Source organism: Nyctibius grandis, chromosome 20 (genome assembly GCF_013368605.1).
Source record: "Nyctibius grandis isolate bNycGra1 chromosome 20, bNycGra1.pri, whole genome shotgun sequence".
Classification (NCBI taxonomy): Eukaryota; Metazoa; Chordata; class Aves; order Nyctibiiformes; family Nyctibiidae; genus Nyctibius; species Nyctibius grandis.
This window is the reverse complement of record NC_090677.1, coordinates 7117269-7136680: the sequence shown is the minus strand read 5'-3', so window position 1 is coordinate 7136680 and position 19412 is coordinate 7117269. Positions and strand designations below refer to the sequence as shown.

At 55.8% G+C, this 19412-nt stretch overlaps 1 protein-coding gene across 1 annotated transcript in view; it reads right to left on the bottom strand.

The window, feature by feature from the left end:
* The window catches only part of TRIM9 (tripartite motif containing 9), a 65916-nt gene that overhangs the window by 11002 nt on the left and 35502 nt on the right, over positions 1–19412 (bottom strand). Inside the window, exons 3-7 of the mRNA XM_068416627.1 lie at positions 18332–18454; positions 7919–8029; positions 6490–6643; positions 3719–3876; positions 1290–1428 (exon numbers count right to left, since the gene is read on the bottom strand). Coding sequence (XP_068272728.1) covers positions 1290–1428; positions 3719–3876; positions 6490–6643; positions 7919–8029; positions 18332–18454 — 685 coding nt within the window. The remainder of the gene's footprint in view (positions 1–1289; positions 1429–3718; positions 3877–6489; positions 6644–7918; positions 8030–18331; positions 18455–19412) is intronic.

The window sequence follows — 19412 nt, the reverse complement described above, 5'->3', positions numbered from 1 at the left end:
ACCTTCAGGCTTTGGGAGAGGTCCTGGCCACCCCAGCGCAGGGCTGGACACGGGTTGTCCTGTCCCTGGATCTCCAGAGGAATGCTGCAGCTTCCTTGACGCTGGTGCCCAACTTTGCAAACACACACCCAGCTCTCAGACAGACGTGCCGAGGCCTTTGTGGCCTCTGACTTGAGTTTTCTGCCTCTCGTACGAGAAGGGTTTGTCACAGGTTTGCTCTCCACTCTACCTTTGTCACACGTGAGTCCCATTCCTCGCTGACCTGTCCTGCCCATGCCTCTAAACCTGGCACATGCTCTTTCTGAGCTGGACCAGTTATCTCCTGCAGATGAGTGCAGGCAAGCAAGTGAAAATGCTCTGCACAGCCTTGCTCTGCATCTATCTGTAAACCAGTTTTCAGCAGAAACCCCTTTTTTCTCCTTGCTCAAAGCCACCAGAGGTGCTCTGTGACAAGAAGGATCTCACCCTCCTTCTGTGTTTGTTCCCTCCTGACCCTGGGCTGTGTCTGCTGGTGGCTGCTGGGGCCTCCAGAGCCAGCTGCCAGGCAGGTCTGGCAGTGCTGCTGCGAAACACATCTTCACATGGCTTGGCAAAGAGAGATTTTAGTCTGGGAGTCAGGAAAAAGGATTCCACCAAGCGTGGAAAACTCCCAAGGAGGGGTTTCTTGCCTGGCAGCAAGGCTACGGTGTGCAGACATGATTCCTTCCTCCACGGCTGCACCACCCGCTGCTCCTGGCTCCCACCTCGTGTCTCGGCGCTAGCCTTACGACTCTCCACCTGCGTGTCAGAAGCAAGCCGATTTTCCACGATGGATTAAGTGCCTGGTGTGACAAATGTGCTTAAAATCAGGCGGGGAGACTCCTCCACAACCTGCAAGAGGGTGTTTAATATTCTAGATGAGCCTGTCGGTCCTGAGCATCTCAGCTCATCGACAGAACTGTTGTGTTTTAAAGGGAATTAATGAAAACATCTGAGCTTCTCTTCATGTAACACAAACCCTGCTGCAACCACATCCTAAACACCTCTCCGTGGGATGCCTCTCGCTGCACCTCCCCAAAGAACATCTCTGCAAAGGAAAAGGGGTGGGAGAGAAATTCTGGCACTGTTCAAGCTCCTGACACAACCCTTCCTCCTCCCATCAGCGCTGGCTTTGTCCTGCTGAGGTCCCGGAGGACCCGTGGAGCGGTTCCCTGTGTTGCAGTGCTAAGCTCAGGAGTGCTGGATGGGCCCCAGGCGTGCGTGTGAGCGGTGTCCGAGCGCGTGGGGCTGGAGCTGCCGCAATGCCTTACCCTCAGACGTCTGGAGGACCAGGGTCTTGCTGTACGGGCTGACTCCTGATTTGTTGAAGGCTTTGACCCGGGCGCTGTACGTGCTGTTGAAGTGAAGCCCGTCCACTGTGCACATGGTCTCCTTGCCCACGTACACCTCCTGCAAAGCAAGCACAGGGAGGGGTTAGTGCCCTAACCACGGAGTCCCAGGGGTGGGAGAACAGCTCCTGGCAGTTGTACTGCACAGGGGTCTGCCGTGCTCTGCTGCCCAGGGCAGATTTATGAGCACTGGGTATGGCTAAAGCAGAGCAAAAGGGTCCTGTGATTTGCTCCTTGACAATACTGGGACAGAGTCCAGATGGAGGCTTGTATCTAGCAGAGTCCCTCAAGGGTCAGTACTGGGACCAGTTCTATTCAATATACTCATTAATGACTTGGATGAGGGAATAGAGTGCACTGGCAGCAAGTTCGCTGATGACACCAAACTGGGAGGAGTGGCTGACACACCAGAAGGCTGCGCAGCCATTCAGAGAGACCTGGACAGGCTGGAGAGTTGGGCGGGGAGAAATTTAATGAAATATAACAAGGGCAAGTGTAGAGTCCTGCATCTGGGCAAGAACAACCCCATGTACCAGTACAAGTTGGGGGCAGACCTGTTGGAGAGCAGCGGAGGGGAAAGGGACCTGGGGGTCCTAGTGGACAGCAGGATGGCCATCAGCCAGCAGTGTGCCCTTGTGGCCAAGAAGGCCAGTGGCATCCTGGGGTGTATTAGAAGGGGGGTGGTTAGCAGGTCAAGAGAGGTTCTCCTCCCCCTCTACTCTGCCCTGGTGAGGCCGCATCTGGAGTATTGTGTCCAGTTCTGGGCCCCTCAGTTCAAGAAGGACAGGGAACTGCTAGAGAGAGTCCAGCGCAGAGCCACGAAGATGATTAAGGGGGTGGAACATCTCCCTTATGAGGAGAGGCTGAGGGAGCTGGGTCTCTTTAGCTTGGAGAAGAGGAGACTGAGGGGGGACCTCATTAATGTTTATAAATATGTAAAGGGCAAGTGTCATGAGGATGGAGCCAGGCTCTTCTCAGTGACATCCCTTGACAGGACAAGGGGCAACGGGTGCAAGCTGGAACACAGGAGGTTCCACATAAATATGAGGAGGAACTTCTTTACAGTGAGGGTGACTGAACACTGGCACAGGCTGCCCAGAGAGGCTGTGGAGTCTCCTTCTCTGGAGACATTCAAAACCCGCCTGGACGCGTTCCTGTGTGACATGATCTGGGTAATCCTGCTCTGGCAGGGGGATTGGACTAGATGATCTTTCGAGGTCCCTTCCAATCCCTGACATTCTGTGATGCTGTGATCTGTAATACTGCAGGCGAAGGAGGTGCTGTTCATACTGGGACCAAGCTTCCACCCCTCCTACGCTGATTGGGGCTGGGAGCAGCCTGACCCACAGCGGACCTGGCAGCAGTGACAGTCAGTGCTCGGGGTCAAGGAGCACAATGTAGGTGTCACAGAATCACAGAATGGTTAAGGGTTGGAAGGGACCTCTGGAGATCATCCAGTCCAACCCCCTGCCACAGCAGGGTCACCCAGAACTCGTTGCACAGGGTCGCGTCCAGGTGGGTTTTGAATATCTCCAGAGAAGGAGACTCCCCACCCTCCCTGGGCAGCCTGTGTCAGTGCTCTGGCACCCTCAAAGTAAAGAAGTTCCTCCTCATATTCAGATGGAACTTCCCATGAGCTAACTAACTAACACCACGCACATCCAAGCTCCTTCCCACTGACGATGGGAGAAGATGGGTGTGCTGGGGAACTGCCCTCACCTTGCTGGGGTGGCTGTGCTGAGCCTTGGTCTCCCCACACCCAGCCTCCTGCTCCCTTCTCTCCCCAGACCCCACTCACACCACCTCTCCTCTGCCTTGATCCTGCTCTGGCTCCTGCCTGGCTGAGTTTCTTGTGGGTGAACTCAGAAAACGCGACGGGCTGGTCCCCGCGCCTGCTCTCGGTGGATGTGAACACGCCAGGATAATTATCAGCGTGTCGGATCAGAGAAAAATCATATTTTAATTGTGTAATTACAGCAATTTAAAAGCCTTCAGGCCTTAAACACCTCTGCTTGCTGGCAGCTGGCAAACCCTGAGTCTTTCATGGCAATTAGCATACCTTGCATGAAATATTTAGCAACCTAAAAAGACTGGAGCTTCAAGTGTGTTCTTCACACTTTGGTCACTGGAAAGGTTATTTCCAACCCCTCAAATAACCTTGCCCCCCAAAACAGCCCGCAGCACCCCTGGGTACTTCCCTGGGCACCCCAGCAGCAAGCCTCACGTTTCCAGGGAAGAAGGGGACTTGCAAAAAGTTTGGGGAACTCTGTGGTCGCTTCATGCAAGAGCAATCCCTGGAGCCAGGAGCAACACCTTGCCACCGGGACCGGCTTCGTGCTCCGAGCACCTACCCTGAACTGGCCGCCGTTGCCATCATCGAGCTCCAGGATGTAGCCTTCCACCTGCACCATCGACAAGGGCGGCTGCTTCCAGGACAGGGTGGCACTGTTGTTGTGGGTGCAACACTCCTCTAGCTGCAGGATCGGCGGGGCCGGCACTGGGGAGGAAACTACACACCAGTTAGTGTAACCCCGGCTGGTAGCACCAAAATCCTCCACCCTGCAGCCCGGTGAAGCTGAGATTTCCCCAGAGCTTTTCTGCTTTCTTCCTGTTTTCTAATGCACTTTGGTGAAATCACAGGATCAATGAGGTTGGAAGAGCCCTCTGGGATCATCGAGTCCAACCATTGCCTTGACACCACCATGGCAACTAGACCAGGGCACTAAGTGCCATGTCCAGGCTTTTCTTAAACCCCTCCAGAGATGGTGACTCCACCACCTCCCTGGGCAGCCCCTTCCAATGGCTAATGACCCTTGCTGAGAAGAAATGCTTCCTAATGTCCAACCTGAACCTCCCCTGGCGCAGCTTGAGGCTGTGTCCTCTTGTCCTATCGCTAGTTGCCTGGGAGAAGAGGCCGACTCCCACTGTGCTACAACCTCCCTTCAGGTAGTTGTAGACTGCAATAAGGTCACCTCTGAGCCTCCTCTTCTCCAGGCTAAACACCCCCAGCTCCCTCAGCCGTTCCTCGTAGGTCAGACCCTCCAGACCCTTCACCAGCTTGATCGCCCTCCTCTGCACTCGCTCCAACAACAATACAGCAGTGCAACACTACACCTGGTAAGCTGGGCCCAAACCTGGGACACTCTCCCACACATTCTGCAGAGATGGCTGCAGCCATGGGCCTGGCCTTACCTACAACCCAGGAGCAAGCACTGCTCTGCTCTTCCATCAAACAAATCCACTGCAACAAATCCCGCGATGCCGGAGCAGCAGCAACGAGTCTGTCCCAAAAGGGGAGGCAACTGCATGAACGGCGAGACTTGGTGAGGAGATGAGAGGATGTCCACTGAGACATCCCATCCCCTGGGCAGGGACAGCCCTCCTAAACCTCCTCTCAACAGAGCGGCTTGTCCTCCATCCTCATCTTCACCGTCCAAAGTCTGACAGGAGCCAGCAAAAAAAAGACATGGAGAAGCCAAACAAGATGTGGATGAGCCACAGATGCCCGGGAGAGAAAAGATGGACTCACTGGCCAAGGTTCACCATTCACCACCTCCCTCTGTGACTCCTCCACCTTCTGGGTTGGATCCTCAGCAGGAACCACCAGGCTGAGGGCCTGGAGGAAGCGAGTGGAGAAAGCCCTCGTGTTACAGCTAACACAGCAGAAGGGATGCTGCTCGTGCCCAGCATGTGCTGGCAACAGACGTGGGATGCCCTGTACCTACTGCTCACCTCTGCTCTTTATCGAGACCTCTGGCATTGCCCTGCCTCCCCTAGTGCCGCGACACGTGTTTGGGATCCAAACCCAACCTTCTGCAAAGTCTACAAAACACAACGACTTCTTGACCCAGCTTGACACAAGCTGACACGACGGCTTCTTGACCCAGCAGCGGAGAGGACAGCCTCTGCCAGCTCTGCCCTGCCTCCACAGAGGAGTGAGGGCGGCTAAACTAGCAGTAGATTTGCTCTTATTAATTAAAAATAACCCTCTGGGCTAAATTGAAAGGAGGGAGGGCAGGAACACACCAACGTCTCCATGACTGGTGCGTAAGCAAAACAGCAAGCCAGCCCTCCCTGGGTTTGGCTCCCCTCGCTATCAAAAAACGCTACTGACACTTCCAATTAACGGCCTGGCTAATGATGAGCAGCTACAAGCGCTCCCAGCAGCTGTGCCCAACGCACCCTTCTCACTGCAGCAACGACCAGCGGGGCCGTAGTTTGAGGGTGCTCGTTATCGTTACAGAGGAAGCGTGTGGTCAACAGCCTTCCTGTGCCTGACCGCTGAGAAACGCTGCTGTGTGCAAATGGCTCCGAGGCAGAAAATCCAGCGGCGATGGCAGTGAGGGGCCAGGCCAGCCCCGCGGCTGGTAGCCTTTCCTCCAGGCAGCTCATTTGCACCAGCCAAAGGTACAGGCCTACGCTCAATGTCACAGAATCACAGAATCAATGAGGTTGGAAAAGCCCTCTGGGTTCATCGAGTCCAACCATTGCCCTGACACCACCATGGCAACTAGACCATGGCACTAAGTGCCATGTCCAGGCTTTTCTTAAACCCCTCCAGAGATGGTGACTCCACCATCTCCCTGGGCAGCCCCTTCCAATGCCTAATGACCCTTGCTGAGAAGAAATGCTTCCTAATGTCCAACCTGAACCTCCCCTGGCCAAGCTTGAGGCTGTGTCCTCTTGTCCTATCGCTAGTTGCCTGGGAGATGAGGCCGACTCCCACTGCACTACAACCTCCCTTCAGGTAGTTGTAGACTGCAACAAGGTCACCTCTGAGCCTCCTCTTCTCCAGGCTAAACACCCCCAGCTCCCTCAGCCGTTCCTCGGAGGTCAGACCCTCCAGACCCTTCACCAGCTTGGTCGCCCTCCTCTGGACTCGCTCCAACACCTCAACATCTCTCTTGAAGTGCGGGGCCCAGAACTGGACACAGGATTCAAGGTGCGGCCTCACCAGTGCCGAGTACAGAGGGACGATCACTTCCCCAGACCGGCTGGCTACACTGTTCCTAATAGAGGCCAGGATGACATTGGCCTTCTTGGCCACCTGGGCACACAGTCCTCCTGAGCTTCCTTGCATCACAGCCCGTTTGCTTTTGGAAGGCACTGGAAATATTCTTACCTTTCATCTGCACGAAGTCGAGCTGATGGATGGACTGTAGCAGAGGGGCGTTGTCAAGGTTCAGGTCGAAGTCCGTGGTCATCCGGGGTGTGAGCGTCCCCTTTCCCCACTGGTCCTCGGTTAAGTGCACTCTCCTGATGAGAGCGTCGGAGATCTGGTGGCAAGGAGCAGCCTCAGCTACCGAGGGCCACCAGGGCTGCACGCTGTGCCCTGTCCCTACCCTGCTCTCCTCCTTCCCTGTGCCTCCCAGGCTGCCACTTCTGCCCCTGACTGCCACAGGCTGGGACATCACACGTGGTGTGATCTAGCATCGCCCTTCGCTGCAGGCTCAGATTGGCAGAGGGACCTCAGGAGCTTTGGGGACTATTTTAAAGGCAGGGTCTAGCACCAAAGGGACCAGCCCAGGAATGAATGGTGGGATGCAGTTCTCAAGTGCTGTATGCCCATCTCTCACTGGAGAACCACGAGACAGCACGTTATGATCACTGCTCTGGAGATACACCACTGTCTGCTGCAGCCCTCTGGTCAGAGTGAGAAATGTCCCTGGCTTGGTTCTGCTTCTGCCCTGCTGTGAACCTGGATGCGAGGAGAAGCTGGCCTTTGATTTTACAGCTGGAAAAGCTGGGGATGTCACAGAATCAAATTGTTTTGGTTGGAAAGGACCTTTAAGATCATCGAGCCCAACCATTAACCCAGCACTGCCAAGCCCACCACTAACCCATGTCCCTCAGCACCACATCTACGCGGCTTTTAAATTCCCCCAGGGGTGGTGACTCCACCACTGCCCTGGGCAGCCTGTTCCAAGGCTTGACAACCCTTTCGGTGAAGAAATTGTCCCTGATCTCCAATCTAAACCTCCCCTGGTGCAACTTGAGGCCGTTTCCTCTCATCCCATCACTTGTTATCTGGGAGAAGAGACCAACACCCACCTCACTACACCCTCCTTTCAGGCAGTTGTAGAGAGCGATCAGGTCTCCCCTCAGCCTCCTGTTCTCCAGGCTAAACACCCCCAGGTCCCTCAGCTGCTCCTCATCACACTTGTGCTCCAGACCCTTCACCAGCTTCGCTGCCCCTCTCTGGACTCGCTCCAGCACCTCAACATCTTTCTTGTAGTGAGGGGCCCACAACTGGACACAGGATTCAGGGTGCAGCCTCACCAGTGCTGAGTACAGGGGGACGATCCCTGCCCTAGTCCTGCTGGCCACACTATTGCTGGTACAAGCCAGGATGCTGGTGGCCTTCTTGGCCACCTGGGCACACTGCTGGCTCATATTCAGCCACTCTCGACCAACACCCCCAGGTCCTTTTCCACCGGGCAGCTTTCCATCACCCTTGGTGTAACTCCCCCAGTTCTGCTCTGTTACCCCTGGGCTGTGCAATGCTGTTCCCGCTCCCCTCGCAGCCCAGACACGAGCAGCTCCACACCCACCTGCAGGAAGCCGCTGGGGTCGTTCTCCTTGATGACCTCCAGGCAGTACTCCATCAGGCCCGTGGTCTGGCGCAGCTTGACCGTGCAGTGAGAAATCTGGTCTCGCACCACCTGCAACGGGACAAGGAGAGCAGCGTTGCTCGGAGCTGCCGGGTTTGGGGAGACAGGGAGCAAATGGGCTTGGGTGCTGCATGGGCACGGGGACAGGGTCAGGGCAGCATGAAGGGAGACAAAGAAGAGAAGAGAAGAAGGCAGAACTGGCCAAGACTCATCCACCGAATTCCAGATCCTTGAAAACCTGGTGAACAACAAACAACAAGCCTTGTTTAGCTCAAAATCATTAACCCATGTAATTATTCAAAGCAGTAGGGCAGCTCCTTGCTCTGTCTTTAATTAAGACAGCTTCCACGTGACAGCTTACGAACTCCACGCAAAGCAAACGCCTACCTCCATACACACCCCCCTGCTGCTGCAGCCTCCCTGGGGCTGCCCTACCCATCCTCGGCGCAGAGCCGGGCCGCAGGGTTGGCTCCGGGGCAGCGGCACCCAACAGGAACGAGCCTGGTATTTTGGTATTTCTAAGAGGAACGAACGCACCACCTCCCCCAGCTTCAGCTCTGACTCACGATCTGTTTGAGATGCTCATCTGCCCGTCAGCTGAGACGGACCACGCTGCAGAATTGCCTCATTTTCTCCACTGGCTGCAGCAGTCAGAGGCTGGGATGAGCTCAGAGGGAGAGGTGTGCCCATGAGAGGAGATAAATCCTTCATGCCTCGTGGCAGGGCTCCCAGAGCATGCCGAGCTCTGCCTGGGGCTGCCCAGGCTGCACGCTAAAGCACCTCTTGGTTGCACCCACTGCTGGTTCCCCCAGGGGAACGTGTTTCAGCACCCCAGCAGCGGGGCACAAGCGTGAGGTTTGGCCGGTGCCTGCAGGCTCTGCTGACCTTCCCTGAAGCACAGCGGGGAGGACGGGGGGCACGCTCCGATACCGCGAGGGTGTTTGAAGGCTGGCTGGTTCCTAAGAGCAAGGGCAAGGGGCTCCCTCATGCTCAGTCCCCGCAGAAGGAGATAGACCAGGTCTGCAGCCAGTGTCAGTGGGATTTCATAGAATCACAGGATGGTTTGGGTTGGAAGGGACTTTAAAGATCATCCAGTTCCACCCCCCTGCCATGAGCAGGGACACCTTCCACCAGACATGGTTGCTCCAAGCCCCATCCAACCTGGCCTTGAACACTGCCAGGGAGGGGGCAGCCACAGCTTCTCTGGGCAACCTGGGCCAGGGTCTCACCACGCTCACAGCAAAGAATTTCTTCCCAATATCTCATTTAAATCTCCCCTCTTTCAGTTTAAAACCGTTCCCCCTCATCCTGTCACTCCATGCCCTTGTAAAAAGTCCCTCTCCCGCTTTCCTGTAGCCCCTTCAGGTACCAGAAGGTGCTAGAAGGTCTCCCCGGAGCCTTCTCTTCTCCAGGCTGAACAGCCCCAACTCTCTCAGCCTTTTTCAGCAGAACAGGCAGACAGACCTGGCGGTGGGTGGCTGATTGGCAGAGCAGCTCAGAAAGAGAGATTTTATGCTTTAGAGGAACGTGCTCATGGCAGATAATTTTTTTTTTCTCCTGGAAGAGCTTTAAAGCCCTGTCAAGCTCCGCACTAGGACTGCACAAAGCCACGCAGCTCTTGAGACCGCAGCTATTCAGGCTGTTAAAGACAGCAAAGATGAGCTTCTCCTCAGCATCTGCAGCTGCAGCGTGATGGAAAAAGCTGCAATAAGCAGCAATTAACATTTCTGAATGCACAGTTGTGTCCTCAGCGCCGCAGGCAGTGAACCCCAGCGCCTGCGTGCCCACCTTGGGCTGAGGAACATCTCCTCCCGTGAGCATCCCCGCTGGTCCCAGGGATGGGGAGGGGAAACGAAGCGCGTGTCAGCCCCAACCTGGGTTTCAAGGTGGGTGACGACTCCTGCAGGGCAATCGACCACATGATGTGTTGCTTAATTATAATTTAATCACCTCTACTTAATCACCTAACAGGAAGAAAAGAATTACCAGTCTTGCAGCCTGGAACAACCCATCTGCTTCTCCACAAAGCACTCTCCAACCAGCTCCTGATGTTTAGGGAGCAGCCACTCCTGGCTGCTTTTAGCAATCCCAGCCCCATGTTTCCAGCCTGTGGCAGAGGGAGGCTGGAGCGGAGGCAACAGCTAGTCCTGGAGACCTGGACTCCTACACTGACCTCTTCTGAAAGCGTGGGCAAGCCCCCGGACTTCCCTTCTCCATGGGGATGGTCAGTCCTTTGGGGCGGGATCCAGAAGGAGCAGAGAGGGTGCAAAGCCTTGCAGCAGCCTGCAGCCCCTGCCATGCAACACAAAGCAGCCCCTGGCATTAATTTGATCTCTTCTGCCCAGAGAGAGGGTGCTGGGGGGTTGGTGAGGCCACACCTTGAATACTGTGTCCAGTTGTGGGCCCCACACTTCAAGAAAGATGTTGAGGTGTTGGAGCGAGTCCAGAGGAGGGCGACCAAGCTGGTGAAGGGTCTGGAGGGTCTGACCTACGAGGAATGGCTGAGGGAGCTGGGGGTGTTTAGCCTGGAGAAGAGGAGGCTCAGAGGTGACCTTGTTGCAGTCTACAACTACCTGAAGGGAGGTTGTAGCGCAGTGGGAGTCGGCCTCTTCTCCCAGGCAATTAGCGATAGGACAAGAGGACACAGCCTCAAGCTTCGCCAGGGGAGGTTCAGGTTGGACATTAGGAAGCATTTCTTCTCAGCAAGGGTCATTAGCCATTGGAAGGGGCTGCCCAGGGAGGTGGTGGAGTCACCATCTCTGGAGGGATTTAAGAAAAGCCTGGACATGGCACTTAGTGCCATGGTCTAGTTGCCATGGTGGTGTCAGGGCAATGGTTGGACTCGATGATCCCAGAGGGCTCTTCCAACCTGGCTGATTCTGTGATTCTGTGATTCTGCTCTTGCAAGGGTTGTCGGCCGTATAGATGTTGGGTCTCTCAGCTGTAGACCATGGTGTTACCACTGAGTGTGAGGTGAGCCCAGCCTGCAGGCTCCAACCTTGCTGTTAGAGCATGTCCTGATCGCACCGACTGAGCCAGAGAAAGGTTTTACATTCCCTGCTGGGCTGCAGACGGGCAAGTGGGGATCCCACCCTGAATGCCCAGAAATCAGCCTCCTTCTTTCAGGTCAGACCCCTCTCCAGGGAAACGCACATGCCACCAGGAAGACAGCAAGGATGGGATTGGTAAAACAATCTTCTTATCTTCTTTGCAGCTTAAATCTCTGTCTGGTTTGCCCAGGATAATGAATTTGTGAGCCTCTCCCTGCCTGAGGACATGCTTTCGAAGTACCACCAGCAGAATTTCCATCTGCTACCGCCAGCCAGACATGAGCCTCCAAGAACCAGAGTTTGCTCGGTGAAGACAGGCACGGTGTCGCAGGACAGCCCTGGACACGCGGCTGCCTCCCCCGGCACCCATCACCCTCTTGGCCAAGGGCCAGGGTTACCGGTGAGGCAAGGGGACCTGCCACCACTGCTGCGGTGTCAGCGTGAGACCTCTGTGGTTTTCAGGCACTGTCTGGAAGGAGGGAGCTGGGGCATGGAGATGCCAGTCCCGGCTCTGCCCCTCTACCCTGCCCGCTCCCCAGCAGCAGGGTGAGGTGAGGCCAGTGCCAGGCAGCTCCAGGCTGATTGACTCTGTGATCCCCCTCGGGGACCAAGCCCCTATTCATCCAGAGAACTAGAGCATGAAACAGCAGTTTCATGGCAGCATCTACACAGCAGGCAAGCCGCCAGCAGAAACCCACGTTTCCCTTTGCCACCAACAGACTGTTCCCAAGGCAAGAGGAGGGATCTTCAGCTGGGACCTAGTGTGGCTTCATGGCTGTAAAGCTTCTGCGCTCCACACAAGAGCAGCAGGATGCAGATGGGAACAGCGAGACTCCGTGAATCGCTTTGATTAGGGGAATGAAAGGTTTTAAAGATAAGACATAAGCATCCCCGACACCTCTGACAGCACGGCCTAAACCCAGTGGGGCCAGTGAAGCTGAAAAGTTCTCCATATGGCCTTCAGCATCCTGTGGTTCTCCTCGTGCATGGGGGATTCCCACTCCCATGGCTACCTCAGCTCCCGGTTACCCCAGTAATGAAGAGTATTTCAAAGCTGAAAGCAAAATTTGGAAGTTCCTCAAGCTTTTAACTTGTACAAGCAGATGAGGCTGTGTTGGGCTGAGGGGCAGCCTTGGGAGGCCTCAAAGGGCTTGCAGTGTTCACCAGATCACCAGGAAAACCAGTCTGCCATGAATTCTGCACAGAGGTAGATAGTTTACAAACCTCTCCTGAAACCACACAGGTAGCACACCTCACTGGGTGGTGGCATCTTCTGGGACAGGGCTAACGGGACAGCACCCTGGCTTGGCTGGCAAGGGGACTGAGGTGTTGGAGCGAGTGCAGAGGAGGGCGACCAAGCTGGTGAAGGGTCTGGAGGGTCTGAGCTACGAGGAACGGCTGAGGGAGCTGGGGGTGTTTAGCCTGGAGAAGAGGAGGCTCAGAGGTGACCTTAGTGCAGTCTACAACTACCTGAAGGGAGGTTGTAGCGCAGTGGGAGGCGGCCTCTTCTCCCAGGCAACCAGCAATAGGACAAGAGGGCACAGCCTCAAGCTTCGCCAGGGGAGGTTCAGGTTGGACATTAGGAAGCATTTCTTCTCAGCAAGGGTCATTAGCCATTGGAAGGGGCTGCCCAGGGAGGTGGTGGAGTCACCATCTCTGGAGGGGTTTAAGAAAAGACTAGACATGGCACTTAGTGCCATGGTCTAGTTGACATGGTGGTGTCAGGGCAATGGCTGGACTCGATGATCCCAGAGGGCTCTTCCAACCTCATTGGTTCTGTGATTCTGTGATTCTGGGATTTGGGCAGCTCCAGGCATTTTGCTTGGGGTCGTTCTTATCAAATGCTTTTTTTTTCCCTTTAGGAGCCAAAGGAAGCAACAGCCAGAACCCAGTTGCTAATTACAGCCTATAAAAAGGACTTTTGCTGCGCACTCACAGCAGCTCACTACTACCTTAAAATAGGAAATTTATTTCAAGAGCTTTTCTTCCCTGCAAGATGACATTAACTATAATTTACATTTTAATACAGCTCCTAGAAGGCAATAACATCTGCACTCATCGCTACTTAAATGTCTTCCTCACCTTCCTCTTCTTTTCAGTACTTGGCTAGATTACCGGGTTTCAAGGCACTCAACCTCACTTGAACCCCAGCTCCACAGTGCCTGGGATGAGTCCTGCTGGGGATGTCACGTGGAGATCATGGAGCATCCTCACCCTGGGCATGCTGTGGCTGGGGTACGGTCACCTGCACGGCCGTGGGGACAGAGGGTGATGCTATGAGGAGCAGTGCCACTGTGCTTCACCGGAAAAATCCCCAGGACTGATCCTGATGGTCTGATTGCGCTGAATCCCACAACCACACGTCCTCTGAGCAGAGCATTTCCAGGTGGATGTTTCCATGGTGACTTGCCTCTTGCTATTGGGAGAGAAGGCGCAGGCTGGAGCCAGAAAAAGCAGAGCTGCTGCGTTAGCAACCCCGTGCGATGCTGGCGGCGGCACGTCCTGGGGGGCTTGCACAAGCCCCTTTGGATCAAAGGCACAAGCAAGGGTGGGAAGGTGTGATATGGAGACCTGGCCTCCAGTGCAGAGAGAACCACTGGAGAACATGGCACAGGGTCAGATGCTACGGAGGACAGGCACACTGAAAGAGGGGAGATTTAGATGAGATATCAGGAAGAAATTCTTTGCTGTGAGGGTTGTGAGACCCTGGCCCAGGTTGCCCAGAGAAGCTGTGGCTGCCCTCTCCCTGGCAGTGTTCAAGGCCAGGGTGGATGGGGCTTGGAGCACCCTGGTCTGGTGGAAGGTGTCCCTGCTCATGGCAGGGGGGTTGGAACTGGATGGTCTTTAAGGTCCCTTCCAACCCAAACCATCCTGTGATTCTATGATTCTATGACTTGATCTAGCTCTTCAACAAAACAAGTGGAAAGCTTGAGGGACATCAGCAAACCAGAGGCATCCCCTGCACAAACCTCTGCAGAGCTCCTCAGTGCCCAGCTCGTGGTGCCAATGCCCTTCTCTCGGTGCTCAGATATCATCACTGGGGGAAAACAGTGCAGAGTGTGGAGGGGTTTGTAAGAGAAAGCAGCGGTCTGGTATCTGCATCTTCAGGAAAGAATGCACCTTGTGATGAGCTTATCTGACCCGTGTGTCCTGCCTGGTGTTTCCATACGGAAATGGTGCAGTATAGGAAACTAAACCTGTGCTTCTGTCCTGTTTCTCATCCTTTCACACCAGTCCTGATCACTAGTGACCTAATCCAACAGGGGACACCAAGTTCCCTTGGGCTTCCTGGAAAATCCTGACTGTAACCCCTAAAGAAGGGTCATGGAGCAGCATTTCATCTCTGGAGATCCAGCGCTATGAACAGGAGCCCTTCGTGAGCATTTCCTGTGCTGAAATCACACAGCAAAGACATCCTATGACCTGAAGGCCAGAAGAAGGCCAGAATGGTCCACCACACTGCCAAGAGCTTAAAGGGGGTGCACGCAGAGCTCAGTCTGCGTGTGCTGTGGACTGAGGAGAGAAATTTTCCTGGGACAACAACCTCTGTCCCTCCTGCACAAACCAGCCTGTTCTGAGGGCATCCTCCCTTGGGGAAGACCATCCTAGTCCTTTGAAAACCAGGGCCAGCAATGAGGAGCAGGACAGCAATGAGGTCTGTCCTGGTGGTGGAGCAGGCACCTGGCCCCACTGCTCCTCCAGATGTTATTTTTTAAAGCCCGGGTTCTTAATCTGAATCCAAGTGCAGGGGGAGGTTGGGGAAAGGCAGAGAAATGTCCCTTCCAAGTTCACTGCTTCCCAAACCTCTCCCTGCTCTGTAGCAATTAGTGCTGGCCTGCGGACAACTGCCTCCATGAAACACGGGTCAAGCCAAAGTAGGTCAGTCCTGAAGCTGAGCTGACCCCAACTCTGGGTGCTGCTGGGCTCTCCGGTGACAGGCGCCTGTGGCCCCGCGCCAGTGGCAGGCTCCGTCCCTCTGTGCCTCCCCTCCCCGCTCACCCAGTGCCATGCCGTGCCAGGAGAGATTGGCTGCAGCCAGGGCTAGTTTGGATCTGAAAGACCTCCTGGGTGGCTCAGCTAAGTCTCACTGGTCAGTCTATCTGCTCATCTCCTCCTCAGCTGAGACGTTCTGGGGACACTGCGGTGGCAAGCGGACACGCAGGCCAGGCTAGGATGCGTTGGACTGGTCTCCTATGGGAAGGGGTGAAGCTGTCACTGCAAGGCAGCAGCCAATGTCCTGTCCTAATGTGAACACGAACCAGGACAAGCTCCATGGTCCTGCAGCAGGACCCACCACAGGTCCAAATCCAGCGCGAGGTGCATCCCGGGGCACGTACAGGCAGAGACGGCGCCGAGCATGCAGCAGGCTGCTACGGACAGGGCCAGCGAAGGTGGGGAGGTGGCCCCTCGGCTGCACATCGTCCTTCCTGACACCCTGGATGGATTCAGAATCCCAGAATCAATCAGGTTGGAAGAGCCCTCTGGGATCATCGAGTCCAACCATTGCCCTGACACCACCATGGCAACTAGACCATGGCACTAAGTGCCATGTCAAGTCTTTTCTTAAGCCCCTCCAGAGATGGTGACTCCACCACCTCCCTGGGCAGCCCCTTCCAACGTCTAATGACTCTTTCTGAGAAGAAATGCTTCCTAATGTCCTAATTCCTGCTCCCTCTGCAATGCCTCCAGTGCTCCAGAGCCTCGGAGCAAGAGCTGGGGGCTTTGTTATCCTCCCCCCAGCCAGCCCCAGCCCGGGGCAGCTGGGGGACGTCCCGTCGGGAGGCAGCTGCTCCAGGCACAATGCTGCTCCCCTTTCACGGCTCGTCGCCTTCCCCTGACCCTTTGAGCGAGGCCAGCTCAGCCTGTGCCCAGCTGGAGCTGCAGGTGCTGCTTTTGTCCAGGGGGTTCCTCGGAGGGGACAAAAGGGACACTGCCCTATGTGGCGATGACCCGGGCAGCCCCTTCCCCTGTGCGATGGAGCATGGTGGGGACAGTGGCAGTGCCACCAGGCTGCGGGGTTGGTGGCGAACGCTCGCCTCGGTGGCCCAGTGTGGCTGGAGGACCCTGTGCACGCACAGTGAGGACAGCAGGGAGGGAGGTGCACACCAGGGCTGAGACTCTCCCGCACCCCCTGTCCCATCTGCAGCTTGTGAAAGCAGGCAAGACCCTCTCTGTCCCCATCCCCGAGCCAGAGGGGACAGATGTGTGCCCACTCGGGCTGAGTGCCAAGGCTGCGTGGCCCAGCTGGACAATGCTGAAGCCACAGGAGGCAAATCTCAGCGTGCCTGGCACTGGGGTGGGTCACTGCTGCAGGCCCCTCCCCACGCAAGGCTAAGGCCAAGGCCAGCTGCATTTATTACTCGCCCACCCCCCGCCAAGAATTAAAAGGGAAAATCAAATCATTTCAGGCTAAAAATCTCCCCACAGCGTGGGGAGAGCTCGGTCCTTCAGGGAGGGAGGCTCGAGGGCTGATTGTAACAGAGTCCAGCCCGAAACCCAGGGGCTGTTTCTTCTTTTAAGGGCCAGGCCTGCCTAAAGACAAAGCCCAGCTGGTACCGAGGGTGGATGGGGTGGGATGTACACGTGCATGTGTTGGGGTAAAGAGCAAGCAGTGGGATGCAGATCCCTTCCTCTGGCCAAAAAGCGAAAGGCCTCTGTGGGTTGTGCTGAGCAGGGAGATTGCTTTGTGCTGCCCGGCTTTGTGAGGGTTTAATTAACCGTGCCCTGAAGGGGAAGAGGGACAGAGAGCCCACCAGGCAGTGGGGGTCCTCTCTGCACCGAGAAGACGGGCCGGCGGCGTGGCGGGCCTGGTTGGGGTTGGGATTTATTGTCAGACCCCGAGCGCTGATGCTGGGCCTGGTCCCACAAAGCTGCTATTGTCCATCTCCCAATGGAAACGCTCCCGAGCCCTCGTGTTGAGGTGCCCAGCGTCTGCGGGCAGGGCAGAGGCTGAAGGCCTCCTCTGTCATTTTAGGCAGGACCAGGAATCCCTCTGGGAGCCTCCTGGGTGGCCCAAAGCAAGGCCAGGAGGGGATGCAAGTGGAGCCAGAGAAGAGACACGGATGTTTCTAGCCAGAACACTGAAATGGCCTTGGAAGAGAGAGCCTAGAAGTGCAAAGCGATGTCGGTGTGAAGTGCCTCAGGGATGGCCAGGGTGCAGCTACCTTGTCCAACAGATACTGGGCACTGTTATACCCGCTCCGCTGCTCCCAGGTGGGATTTGGCCCTTTGCTTCTCTTCTCAGCCCTGAACCAGCTGAAAAGATGCGGTGCAGTGACTGCAGGAACGACCCAAGCCAGGAGCCCGTTTTCACAGCTGACCTCAGCGCTCACTTTGAGAGCTGCATCTCAGCTCCCCCAGTGCCAACAACTCACCTCCCTGTGAAACCTGAAGCCATGAGGTGCTCACCAAGCACCAAACAGAAAACAGAGCAATTCCTGCTCCTGCCTGATGACAAAACTGGCATTTCATGACACCAAGTGCCCCAGGACTTCAGCTGAAGCCAGCAGAAGTTACAGGCACCCAGCAACGTGCAGGATCATGCTAGCAGGTTGGAAGCAACATGGGACATGAACAAGGTGTCCTATGAAGACACCTATGAGGAACGGCTGAGGGAGCTGGGGGTGTTTAGCCTGGAGAAGAGGAGGCTTAGAGGTGACCTTAGTGCAGTCTACAACTACCTGAAGGGAGGTTGTAGCGCAGTGGGAGTCGGCCTCTTCTCCCAGGCAACTAGCGATAGGACAAGAGGACACAGTCTTAAGCTTCGCCAGGGGAGGTTCAGGTTGGACATTAGGAAGCATTTCTTCTCAGCAAGGGTCATTGGACATTGGAAGGGGCTGCCCAGGGAGGTGGTGGAGTCACCATCTCTGGAGGGGTTTAAGAAAAGCCTGGACATGGCACTTAGTGCCCTGGTCTAGTTGACAGGGTGGTGTCAGGTTGGACTCGATGATCCCCCAGGTCTCTTCCAACCTCACTGATTCTGATTCTGAAGGTCATTTTGCAGCCTGTGGATGCTGTACGCATGGCTCTGCTGACCTAATGACGAGTAACTGGCCCTGTAATGGAGTAATTCAGTGGGAACCACCACCTTTGCTCAGGGCCTGTCACCCTGGGAGCGGGCTGGGATTCTGTAGCAAAATGGAACTCCCCTAACATGAAAAGCAAGAAAAGCAGCTTCCCAGTGACCTCCCCGTTCCTCCTGCAGCGCTTCACCCCAACGAACAGCATCACACTCCCCATCCCCGTCCGGTGCCAACCCTGCAGGAAGCTCTCTGACCACCCGAGCCGGTGCACAGGGGCTCACCTTCAGCTTGTGCTCGTGCTCCTTGTTGACCCGGGACAGCAGCTGGGCTTTCCTTCTGTTGAGGGCGTCGATGAGGGCGTCACACTGGGCCACCAGGCAGGCCTCGAACTCCACGCTGTTCTCCTGCGAGTCAGAGCAGAGCGTCACAGCCTGGGGCATGTCCCCATTTCAGTTGAAAAACCTGATTTTTTTTTTTTTATGATACCACATGGGCCATTTTGATACGTGCAGCTGCACCACTGCAACACACAAATCTACAGCATCAGCATGGGGGGTGCTTACACCTGGCGGTGGCAGGTGAGGGACAGGCTTGGTCCCTCCTGCCGCATCCTTGGATCTGCCTATAGCAGAGCTGGGAAGAGCTGGGGTCTCTGCTGCTCCCTCCATGACACAGGCAGCTTTGGGAGGAGCAGTTTTTGGGAGGGCTGCAGGAGGGTACTATGAAAAGCCAGGTGTGGGCCCCCTTGGGACAGCACCCACCAAACCAAGCTGGGGAGATGGGGCAGAGGATTGATTCTGCCCCTCTGCTCCGCCCTCGTGAGACCCCCCCTGCAGTGCTGCGTCCAGCTCTGGGGCCCCCAACAGAAGAAGGACACGGAGCTGTTGGAGCGAGTCCAGAGGAGGCCACGGAGATGATCCGAGGGTTGGAGCCCCTCTGCTATGGAGACAGGCTGAGAGAGCTGGGGCTGTTCAGCCTGGAGAAGAGAAGGCTCCGGGGAGACCTTCTAGCACCTTCCAGTACCTGAAGGGGCTACAGGAAAGCTGGAGAGGGACTTTTACAAGGGCATGGAGTGACAGGACGAGGGGGAACAGTTTTAAACTGAAAGAGGGGAGATTTAGATGAGATCTGAGGAAGAAATTCTTTGCTGTGAGGGTGGTGAGACACTGGCCCAGGTTGCCCAGAGAAGCTGTGGCTGCCCCCTCCCTGGCAGTGTTCAAGGCCAGGCTGGATGGGGCTTGGAGCAACCTGGTCTGGTGGAAGATGTCCCTGCCCGTGGCAGGGGGGTTGGAACTGGATGGTCTTTAAGGTCCCTTCCAACCCACACCATCCTGTGATTCTCTGATTGGCAGAGAGCAGCTC